Below are 12,264 nucleotides of genomic sequence, written 5' to 3'. Positions count from 1 at the left end.
CAAACAGAAAGATGAAGTTCATGCAGTCCTGCTATCTATTGATAATATCAGATGAGACTTGATGACCTTTTGATGAGACATGGTCAGATGTGAAATATTGATGCTCTTTGTTTCTTAAGGATTCTGGATGAGATGCAGACAGTCCAGAGCCTCCTGCCGCCAAACAGCCCAGTCCAGGCCTACATCTCTGTCCTAATTAACATCACTCGCTTTATCTTGGAGTCTGGCCAAGGCAAGTCAGCTTCTTTGTGTCACTGTAGGTAGACAAGATGTTGGATTCTGATGAACTCTGATGGAGTGGAGGTCGCATTGTGCACTTCATTATTCAAGCATTAATGCCAGACAGGCTAAGAGCTCTGGATCCAAGCAGAGCAATGTTTCTGTTTGTTTGTAACAATAAGATGCTTCGTTCCAGGTTCAGCCATTTTTTGTTATGCTTGTATGTATGGTGTTAAAATCAAGGTCCACATTCTTAACAATATTTCTTGTCATCTCAGGCAACATGAGTCTCTGGGCAAGTTTTGAGAGTCCGTCAGAAGAAAATTTGCCTTTCATTTTTGGTCAGGTAAGACTTAAAAAGCTACCACATGAGAAGTTTATTATGTTTGTTTGGTTTTACTCCTTTCGATTCAGTTATGTTTTAATTAAAATTAAGCAATTAAAAGTTATACAAGTTAAAAATTACATTACATTCAAAATAAAATGCTGATAAGCTATTGGCCAATACCCAATTCCAAAACGCTAATGTCTAAAGGCGTGTTTGATGTTATTGAAAGGCAGTTTCATTTATCATCATAGACAGACAAAGCAAAAAAAAAATCTTATCTTTTATCAGTTAAGCTGTTGTTGTCCTGAACTCATTGTTTTGTGTTGTGTTTTCATCATACCTCATGCTACATGAAACAACCCTCGTAGTGGAAGTTTTGCATCCAGACACATAAAATTAGTATGTGAAAATGTAACCCTGTTGCCTCCCTTTTTTCTTTCCCCTTTTTTTGTTGTTAGATGGGCAAACTCTTAAACATAATTTGGCCACTTTTCATGGGAGGCCCAGACTCACAAACAATTGCTCCATCTCTGGAGGGCTTTGCATATCTTGCTACAGTCCTGGAGCAGCTTATGACTGGAGAAGCAGACGAAGACACGTGGAACAAGTAAGTTTGATTACCAGTTTTAATGGAAACAAACCAAAAGGTAATTATTGTTTGATATCAATTGAGGAGGTAAGTATTTCACTGAATGACTTGCATGTCTGTACAAGATGAAAATATTATTTTTTAAATTTCATAACTGCTGTTAAGTTGCATGTGTGATTGCCCTAAACCAAATGTCATGTGTGTTTTCACAGACTTGAAAAGATACTAGAGGCCTTACTGTCAACCCTCAAAGGAACAGAGATATGGGACAGCGTCCCATCTGTTATTCCAGCGTTTGAGAAAATCGTAGGAAGTACAGTGAACAGCATTCAAGCGCAGAACGGTGAGGACACAACTTTACAGTGAGGCTGCTGTCTTACATTTTTTATAATGGCTTGAGCCACTTGTGCCATCTTGCTTCTTTGCATCAAAAAAGATTTTTAGAAAAAAAATCATAATGATACTGTTATAATCAGAATGATAGTGAAAAATGTTTGTGCATGTAGATGCACTGACTGTTACACAGCAAGAAACAACAAGACTTGTTGACTGAAGGAAGAATGTTTACCATTTACCATCAGCACATATAAGATAATTAGATAATTAGATAATTGGATAATTAAATGTAACCTATAAACTTGATTTAGTTACACCTTACAAACCACAACCTTTACTGCATGACATACCTTAAACACATCAGGTACAACTATTCAAAAGTGTCTCCTGTTTAAATAATATAACTAATTTTGTTGTCTATACCTAGCATTTTTGGAAAGCCATTTATACTGGTCAAACCCTCTGTCTTTTCTCTCTCCCAGTGCTGATACTAAGCCTTCAGACGCCTGTGGTTATCCTGATGAGAGAATTTGCACACTCTGTCAACAGCAGTCATTTTAACTTGACTGAAGTCTCGAAAAGAATGCAGCGTGCCATTGAACACACGTTGCAGGCAGCTGAACAGGTTAGTCTTTTCTTTGGGATAGCCTTTGTTCATACTTTATCATTATGGTTGAGTGTCTTCACAGTCATTTGCTGGTACATGTTTGCGTGTCTGAGAAGGGAAGGGGAGCTACTGTACCAATGCATTAATCTTCATGCGTTACTGCAATTAACAATACCTATCTCTCATCTCGGTGTCACACCAAATTATCAGTAGTGTCCAAACACTTGACTGATGTAAGAGCTGACGTAAGAGTCAGGGTGTGTTCTTCTTTAAAATCTGTCTGTTCCACCTGCCTGCATAGCCATTTGCGTGTTTATTTACCCCCTCAAAGGGGTTTTGACATTCTCAGAACAGGACACAAATAGCATGTGGGTTTGACTTCGCTAGTTAGCACTTAGAATTACATTATCATGAAGTAGCTGTCAACTGGATGTTGACTGGAATTTGTCACTTTAGTTATTTATGCCTCATCCAAAAGTTAAGAATATACCTCAGATAGTGATAAGAAGTCATTATTAAAAACGTGTTGCTTTTGGTGATGCTGAAACGTCTTCTTACAATATGAAAGAACCAACGGACAAGCAAAACCAACTTAAATGCTAGGCAGATTTGAGTCACAAACTCACCAAACTAGAGTGTGAGCCATGGGTAGGCTGATATTATCCACCTATGTTAATTTATCAAAGATATATCAGTAACAGTGCGCATGTTGGCATTCAGGAAAAAAACAAACAAACGCATGACACTCATGTCTATTAGACAGTTATGTGGGTATTTTAATGTAGTACCTGTAATCATCATAGACAGACAAACCAAAAACAACAACATTATCTCTTGATATATCACAGTCATGTGTTCTGTAGGCCTTCACAATGTGCTTAAATTATCAGTGGATGAAATTGAAAATGAAATAAAACAATGTTGTTGAAGCTTTGCTTTGGATTACATAAAAATGATATGTATCACAGATACACAAGAGTCAGCAAGTGGTTTAGCATGCAAAAAAATGTCATTTTTTTCATGCAGTGTAAAAAATGTAAAACATTGTTTAAAAAATACTATAAAGTTAAATCATCACATTTTTAGTGTCAACAAAAGTTGATAAGAAGTATATGATTTACTGCAGGGCTGTTTTGTAAGATCACATTCGATTGTGCAGTTGTATCTAGTCAACTGGTAACTTTGGTATCTTTTGTGTTTTACATAAAGGAATAATTTGACATGCTGGAAAATACACCTATTGCTGATTGTTCGATGAGAAGATTAATTCCACTCTAATGCCTGTATAGTTAATATAAAGCCAAAATGCCATCAGCAGCTGGTAGCTTAGCTTATCTTGGCTTAACACAAAGCAAACAGGGAGAAACAGTTAGACTGGCTCTGTCCAAAGGTAACAAAATACATATACCAGAACCTCTAAAGCTCATTTACTAACATGTTGTATCTCTTTTGTTTAATTGTAAAAGAAAAACCTGAAAGGGCAAAAATGACCAATTAAACCCAAAAATCATGCATTGCTAAGCTAACCAGCCTTTGGTGCTATTTTATTAACTGCATAGACGCCAATCCAGTAGTCGTGTTTGCCAAAATGTCAAACTATGACTTTAAATATATTATCAGTACTCGTATCATTTACCTTAGTACACTGTTCAAAATGTGCTCTGACATTTACTGTAATTTTCATTCTTATTGTTATAGGAAATTATTCTTTTTCCTGTGTGTTCCATAGAGGGAACACTGATACAATCTATCTAAACTCTATAGTGAGCTCATTGTTGGTTTAGATACATTGTGTATGCATATACAGTATGTGTGGGTGTGTGCCTGGTCTGTCAGTCTGTAAGAAGCAATGATACCTGTGTGAGACTCATGGCCTTTTCTTTGCCTCTCTGCAAACTGCATGAACAGAGATCATGATATTTCCCTAGTGCCTTTACCTTTTGTCTTCTAGACACTTTGTTCTATTTGCATCTCTGTCTTGCAAACTGAACTGGTTTTCTGTGAACAATAGGTATGTAACGCGATAAGATGTTGACATTTTTCCCCTCTAGGCTAATGGCACATTGGAGTGCAGTGAAGTTCTCAAAGCATGGGAGCCAATAAGAGAGGCAGCGGGTTTAAGCCATGCCACCATGGCTATGTGGTGCAACATCAACCTGAAACCTGTTTTTGAGGCCTATACTGCTGCTGGGAATGTCTATGCCCACATGAATATGAGTGTGAGTAGATGCACTTCCAATTAAATAGGAAATTGCAAACAAACAAATTAGATGGAAGGATATTACACAATTTTATCTCAGACCACACTGAAATATTAAATGTGTGCCATATTTAAGTACAATTCACAATGTGACCACTTGGTGGCAGTGTTGACACACAGTTGACAGTTGACACATTGCTAATGGTCCATGTGTCCTGTATATTTTCTGTACAGCACATGGGTGTGGGACCAATGACTGTGAGTGCCACAGCTGCCAGGATTGTCAGGAGTATACAGTCTCTCTACCAAGTCAACATTAACAGCACACTTGTAACGGCGCAGCTCATCGAGGCTTTCTTCAGCCAGCTCTCTGAGCTTGCAGGCCAGCCACTGAGCCCTGAGGCACAGCTTCACTGGTACAACCAGCTCCAAGACATGCAGATGCAAAACAGGTGACTATTTACAGCTGCAATAACATCATGTTATCGCTTACAAGATGTGCCCTCAACTTTGGTCATAAAATACTGTGCTAAACAGGAAAATCTATTATAAAAAGTTATTTGTCATCAAATCTGGCATCCCAAATCAATGTTATTATTAAGTAATTACTGACATCACATCAGATTAACCTTAGGCTCTCAAAACGTACATATGCATGGATCAGTACATTAGAACAAAAGAGCAACAGCTTCTTTGCAGCATTCATAAGTTGCGTGAGGAGAAATCCAGCCACCAATAGAGGCCTTAGTAGATCAGACAGACCAGACAGCTCTGAAGCCACAGGATATGAGGACAATGATGCAATCATATCAAAAATAGTGCAGCCACAGAACAAAATCCACAGTCTGGTCATATTTGACAGTGTTTTATTTGACTGTAGAAATGTTCTTTACATTTCAGTCAGTTGCATCTCTAAATAGACCCATGTATACATGAACTCTCCCTTTGTTTCTACATTATCCATAATGCATCAGTCAGGCCAATGTAATTCATACCTAATTGTACAAGGAATTGGAGGTATCATATTTGTGTTCAACTTAATTGATTTAATGTGATTCTGCCTGAAAACAGGTAGGCCTTCACACATAGCACCTTAATCATGATTCAGCTAGCTGAGACATCCTCTTAAAATTGATTTCCCTTTACACACCAGCTGCAATAATGAGTCGGGCATGGTGATAAGGATCGCATTTTGCATATTGCAGGGAATCAATCAGGTCTGACTACTATTATAAAGGATAAAATTGGAAACTATGCGAATAAGTATAGGGCAAGACGATGAAGAAAAATTACTTCTGGTTAAAGCTGAGAAATTAGAATTCTGTGGAATCACTATTCAGGAAATGAATTCAAAATCATGGCTTGCATTGCTCGAATGAGGTGGGTGAGAATTAGAGGTCCCTTAGGTCTTTCAGATGTCTCAAATTTTTCTCATTTATATTTACATTTTTTACATTATGTATAGAATGAACTTAACATTCACTGACTTTCTCCCCTCTTCAGTTTGTCTTACTTCAAAATGCTCGCAGATGAGTTGGTAAGCGTAGCTCCATTCCTGAAGCGTTACACTGAAGCTCTGGAGAAAGCACTGAGCCACATCCTGGACAACTACCATCTCATACAAGACAGCAGCGTATCCCATGAGCTCTTCAGAGAAGCAGCGATGATCTTCCTTTCCTCTGCAAACATCATGTCAGACGACATGACATTTTCTGGAGGACCGCAGGAAGCATCTATTACCAGTATGATAAAAGAAGCTCTGAAACTGGTGATTGACATGAAGATATTTGGGGACGCACCTATGGTTTACCAAGCTTTGGAACAGTTTCTGGCATCCAACAGCTCAAGCTTGATCGTGCAGAAGGTGGCTGAGATGTCTGAATGGTTTGCCTCCACTGAAGTGTCTGGACTGGATGCAGCATCTATTTATGATATGATGCAAGAAGCTGTGAAACTGGTGATGGACATGAAGATGTTTGGGGATGCACCTATGGTTTACCATGCCTTGGAGAAATATTTGATATCCAATGAGTCAGGGGTGATCGTGCAGGAGGTGGTGGAGATGTTGGCATGGTTGGTCTCCACTGAAGCATCTGGACTGGATCTGCTGACTCAGGCTTTGCCCAAAATCTGGGACATCCTTAGCCGTCTCTTGTCTGTTCTGACCGAGATGAGTATGGACATGCCAGCAAACATGGAGCTGTTGGAAGATATCCCTGAAAACATAATTGAAATGCTGACACAGTTGGTAAACAGCAGTGGTCCTCTGATCTCCATGGACAACCCACCGAGTATGTTTCGGCAGGAAACCATAGGCGGTAACCATACAATGAGGGTTCGAAACAGACGTGAGGCGCCATTGATGCTGGCAAGGACGCCTATGGATGACTTCATAGACCTGCTCTACATTGACTACCCTGCCATGTTCAAAGCCATCTCTGTCCCTGTTACCACAGCAGAAATTATGGAGACAGTCCACGTGTTCTTTGCCAATCGTGACCTGAATGTTGTGATGAAAGGAGCGACAAGGGGCATGCCATGGGGCTTGGAAGCCTCTCGAGAAGAGACCATTGATGCCACCCTTGGGGTGCTTTCCTTCCTCACTCTCCCTGGCACGTTTCAGATGTAAGTCTTATTTGCATCTTCCTAAATATGCCTTAAAGACTAAAAAAAATGTTTTTTTTCTCTTGTTTTGTAAAATCAGAATCTTGATTCAGATATCTGTTTGCCCCTAACATCTAAAAACAGCTGCTTTGAATTTCACCTTTTGCCTTGTTTTTCACCATAATGCAGCTTTGTTGGCCTCCGTTTCATGAGCAATCTTTGTTTTATCTTTCCTAGGTCATCAATGAATCTCCTGACGAATGCTGTCAGTATGCTTCCTGACGACTTTCCATTTTCCTCAATGCTTAAAAATATTGCCAGAATGCTTGCCACTGAATCTCAAGGTAACTTAACAGTTCAGATCTACTATTTCAGTCTTGACACTCAGAGGCTTCTTTAACCAAGGGCAGCTTTATAATGAGAAATGCAGCCATTAGTTAAATAGAGAATCCCCAAATGAATGATGCTTTATCCTTTTAGTTTTTCCAAATTAACTTTACCTACTGACTCCTCAGTGAATTTCCTCCCACTCATACTTAATTGTTGCTGTAATGTAGAGCTCACACTGTTGCTGCAGCTTGTGTTTACAAACCTGCTGTGACAGTATGTATGTATAAACAATCTGCCAGCCCATGCCATTAAAAGCCACACAGCATGGAAGAATGCCACCCCTTTTCTCTGACCTTCATAGCTATTACGGGACCATGAGAAGACCATAAAAGGTTTTGTTAACGCTGTTGTTATTGTATACATGATTAGTGCGGCATAATTCATTCTGGAGATATGAGGAATAAGGCTTCACATCAGCTTAGCTTGAGCTCCCAAAGAGCCCAAGGCCATATGGCCCTTCTCCAGCAGAAAGCCACTCAGCACCTTTTTAAATCTCATTAGCAAAGTAGAATTCAATCACTTATCCTGTCCGCCCTCGCTAAACGTCTCCCCTCGCACTCACACAAGTGGACATCTATGACCTCCTTTTAATTGGCGTCTGTGCTTGTGTGATAATGTTTTTAGTGCATAGAATCACTTTGTAAGCAGCTGCAGAAGCTTCACTTGTCCACAACCTCACTCATATTCTTCACACACACATCCAGAGTGAACTGTTGTAATTGCAAAGGCCTCTAGGTGTTGAGCACCCTGAGATTAAACATCACCATTGTCTAATTTTGGCCTAATTAAATATTCTGTCATCACATCTTGCTGCCTGAGGTGGAGCCTTTCTTAGGGCTTGTCAGATGTGTTTTAATGCACGACAGCGTCTAGTACCGCTGGCCCTTCTGGCCCCATCAGTCCCGCACTGGGCTTCACTTTAAGCACATCATTTGCTGCTCGCTGGCTGATGCCGCCGCTTTGTAATGGTGCGAGTCGTAATGAAACCCAGTGGGATGTCATGTTATTCTGTCACCTTACAGACCTTATTGCCCTCTTTTCTCTCTCCTATCCCATCTTCCTGTCTAACTCTAATAACCTCTCTCTTACCCTCACTTTTCCCCCCTTTCTCCTTCACTGTCTACCTCTCTTCACAGAGAACCTGATGCTCATGCAAGAGACTATCGAAACAGCAGCTGAGCTCTTCCAGATCAGCCCGACAGACCCAAGATTCATAGAGCAACTAAGCCACCTGGAATCCAAGGTCTCTCTATTAACCCAGCCACTTTCACACATTAAACATTCATCAAAAGAGAAAAGAATAGTGCTTCAGAATATCTGAAAATGACTGCAAGGGTTCATTTAGTGTTTTAATCAGTAACATTATTAGAAATACTTAGAAATAAGATGATTTTGATAGTGTAGAATTCATACAACATGACACTTATGTTGTCAGGGTTTAGACCAGCTCATAACTGTATGTGCCCATGCTCAAAGTGTTGATGCAGTGTTGTCAGGGTGGTCATGCTATGTTGTGGTTATGACACTGTTGTTGTGGTCAGATTGGAGACTTTGATGACAGTTTGGAACAAAATTGTTTATTTTCATTGGTTGACAATGATATGTTTTTGATTAAATGCTAAAAGCTGTTATTTGTTGCCAGTGCCAAAAAAGCCACAAATCATAAATCAAAATCATTCAATGTTTTGCCCAGACAGAATCATCACCAGTAAAACTTTTCAGAAAAACCTGATCAAATTCTTTAGTTGGCCTGGAGTCCTTTCAGTCACAGTGAGACAGACTTTAACCCTTAAATCCTTAAAATTAAATCTAGTAAAACATTTCCAAGCCACAGTAGGCAGCCACGTATGTCCAACCAGCCAATCTGTGTTGCATGTGTTTGATATTTAGATTTTGCCAGATCTGGTGCTTACATGATTGATTTATTGTAGGTGTGCAAGGTCGAAGGAACAGAGACTGTGCGTCTGCTGATGTCGTCCCTCTCCATTGGGCCTGGTCAGCTGTGTCACACTTATCTACCCAGCCTGAAGACCTTGGTTGAGGGTCTGTTGATGGACACATCCTCTCTGACAGATGCCATCTTCCAGGCCGTCATCGGAGACCCTAAAACCTACAATGTCCAGTCAGACTGGTACAACATTTTCTTTCTTCTTAAAAGTTTGTCTTTTAATGGTTTCTATAGAAATGAGCAGCACTTTATACAGGGAAAGCTGCTCTCACCATTGTCTAGATCTTTACTTCTCTTATACCTTTTTAATATTTTGATCAATAGTGTCACAGAGTGGTCTGGGCTGTTGCACTTTACATAACTCAGCTCCCAGTATTTTGATCTTGCTGCCGTGTGGAGCCAATAGGCAAAGTTTCCTCGACTTGGTTTAACTGAATTTACACCTCAGCCCATTTAGCCTGCAGGACGCCTGGCGGCATTTTATTTTATTGAAATAAAGGCAATGTTTCCTCTCAAGAAGTATTTTAGTATTTCTTGATTTAAGTGCATTTGTCTGTTTGTGTCTGTGTTTACAGGTCCTCTGTGTTGAGTCAAGGTCTGGGCTTCAACACCAGCAGCCTAAGCTCTTTAAACATTAACGTCACCTCCCCAGGTGAGACATTTCTTCATATCACAACAGCGTCTGTATTTCACAATATGATGATAATATATATAATATATTCCTTCTCCACCACTACACTGTTTCATAGACCTACCACCCTCTTTTCTGTGTTTTCTGACAAACAAATTGTACTCCTCGCTTCTACTATTGTTTTTATATGCTTTCTTGGCTGGCTAATTATGAATAAGGAAAAGACAGTCACATATGACTGTTCATATCCAAAATAACAATTTGATAATAACAATCCAATTTGCAGAAATTTGATTTATAGATATTTTCAGGAGAACAACAAGTACTTAGTCCATAAAGAAAGGTTTGAACTGTTCTAAATTCAGATTAAGGTCTGTGGTCACTTTTGTATTAAAAGGGTAATTCATGGTGTGCTAGCAGCAGAAAAAAAGCAGATCACAAACCTTGTTTCCATAGCAACAGACTACTCATTTCAGCTTACCTGTCGCTCACTCTTGCCTGATAACAGCACTGTCCATGTTGCTGGATTATCTATCAATAATAACTTACTACTGTGGGCAATTTCTGCACTGTCACTTAGTCCATGATTGTTCCTCTAATGAACATTGCACCAGTGTCTCATTCATTGTAATTTGCCGCCTGAGAAAACAATTAATGTCATTTGCTTTTGACAGTGTCCTTTCTGCCAAATAGGGCTGCACAATTCTTGCTAAAATGTGAATCATGATTTTTTTTCCCAAAGAAAAGAGATCATGATTCTCTCACAAGATTTTTATTTTTCATCAAAAATATTTACAGAGCTTTAAACAGATTGCATTAACATGAGATATATCAAATTGCTTGTCTTAAGTATAACATATATCAAAGTGCTGGACATAAACTTAAAAGTCGCTTTTAATACAAGTCTCATTTTATGTTTTAGTTCAGAGCATTAAAGTTATTAACTGAAATGCTGCTGAATGCTTTACAATTAATAACACACACACTGACCCTATGACGTGCTTGTTTTGAGTTAAGCGGCTGTAAAACAGTCAACGTTTTATTTCCTTTACATTCTTCACAATAAAAGTCCCACATTGTCATATTATAGTTATAGAATTGTTTTTATGTGAAGCAGTCAAAACAGGAAATATTGGCTTTTCATCTGCAGTGACTTAACATGAATCCTATCCATCTAAAAGTGAACATTATACAGTAAATTAGGGCAAATATTTGCAAGTACATACAACAGTGCAGGAGAGACACTTAAAACTTCAAACCACTAAGAGTCATTCAAAAGCTTTAAAACCTCTGTACACAGACACCTTTAAAACTCTGGGCTGCAGCACACACAAGAGTTGAGCCACAACACACACTTGTTAGTGGGGGAGAAGCCCGCCACCTTCGGCTCATCTAGTTTGGGGTTGACATGTGTCTGTCTTTGGTTTCGGGTGGATTAAACCAATAAATTAGATTTTTTTGCACTTACATTAGTGGGACGAGAGGTTGTTAACTCCAGTAACATAACTTGTGTTGGTTGCATTTCTCTTACTCCAAAGGCAGCCGAGCAACAGGAAAAGACAGTGAAAGCTTTCACACTGAACTAAAATAAAACTAGTGCACATGAATTTGGTAAATAGCATGAATAAAATATTGTTTCTTTCAGAGAGGTGGTGGAGCCCATTGGTGGAGGAAACACTTAAAGACAAGTGGGATTGTTCCGTAGCAAATAAGTCAACAAGTGAATGCAGCATGACATCAATGCATAGGGAAATAGTAGCGAATTAATTTTTGTCATTTAGAAACAAGATTGCATAAACGTTAACATCGAGACTGTGATATATATTTATATATTTTTTTTTATTTCAATTGTACAGCCCTACTGACAAAACAGCAGCTCTTTGCAAGGAGCATTTTTGTAGTAAACAGTTATTGAGAATGAAAAACAGAAAGCTACATCTGAACACACAACAGTACACTGTCAATGTCATAATAAAAAAAAACACTAACATCTCTGTATTTCCCAGGAGTTGTAACAGTTGGTGAGATGCTGAGGGATAAAACAGCCTTCATCATGGATGTTCAACAACACATGGACTTTGATCCAGTCGCTCTCCACCTCCTGATGGAAACCACACTGCCTAACAACAACTTAGAGGTGAGCCAGGGTATACATATAAGATTGTATAATGTGGAACAAAGTCCTTATTGTATTATTTTGAAGAGACGTGCTTCCATACCCACAAATCTGTGCCATATTTCCCTTTATAAACTAGCATATAATGTGGACTTGCATCATTCTCATCCTCATCCTCTGTAGCATATATACTCTGCCTTAGGCTGGTGTTACATGGTGCAACCTACATTAAATGTAACTTACAATGGAGGATAACCCTGTAACCTTCAGCTAATGATACAGAAGTTGCATTTCAT

The 12,264-nt window shown here is 39.1% G+C and overlaps 1 protein-coding gene across 1 annotated transcript in view; it reads left to right on the top strand.

Moving 5' to 3' along the window:
- abca12 (ATP binding cassette subfamily A member 12) overlaps positions 1–12,264 on the top strand; it is an 81,071-nt gene that overhangs the window by 23,004 nt on the left and 45,803 nt on the right. The window contains exons 20-32 of the mRNA XM_042494168.2: positions 120–232; positions 498–565; positions 1,006–1,154; positions 1,349–1,479; positions 1,955–2,097; positions 4,131–4,298; positions 4,514–4,731; positions 5,783–6,904; positions 7,121–7,227; positions 8,410–8,516; positions 9,205–9,404; positions 9,797–9,873; positions 11,859–11,989. Of these exons, the coding sequence (XP_042350102.2) occupies positions 120–232; positions 498–565; positions 1,006–1,154; positions 1,349–1,479; positions 1,955–2,097; positions 4,131–4,298; positions 4,514–4,731; positions 5,783–6,904; positions 7,121–7,227; positions 8,410–8,516; positions 9,205–9,404; positions 9,797–9,873; positions 11,859–11,989 (2,734 nt within the window). The remainder of the gene's footprint in view (positions 1–119; positions 233–497; positions 566–1,005; positions 1,155–1,348; positions 1,480–1,954; positions 2,098–4,130; positions 4,299–4,513; positions 4,732–5,782; positions 6,905–7,120; positions 7,228–8,409; positions 8,517–9,204; positions 9,405–9,796; positions 9,874–11,858; positions 11,990–12,264) is intronic.

The sequence above is a fragment of the Plectropomus leopardus genome, chromosome 10 (assembly GCF_026936395.1).
Source record: "Plectropomus leopardus strain MGB_pleo_1.0 chromosome 10, ASM2693639v1, whole genome shotgun sequence".
Taxonomy (NCBI): Eukaryota; Metazoa; Chordata; class Actinopteri; order Perciformes; family Serranidae; genus Plectropomus; species Plectropomus leopardus.
The sequence above is the reverse complement of the archived record's forward strand: the minus strand, read 5'-3'. Positions and strand labels throughout refer to the sequence as shown.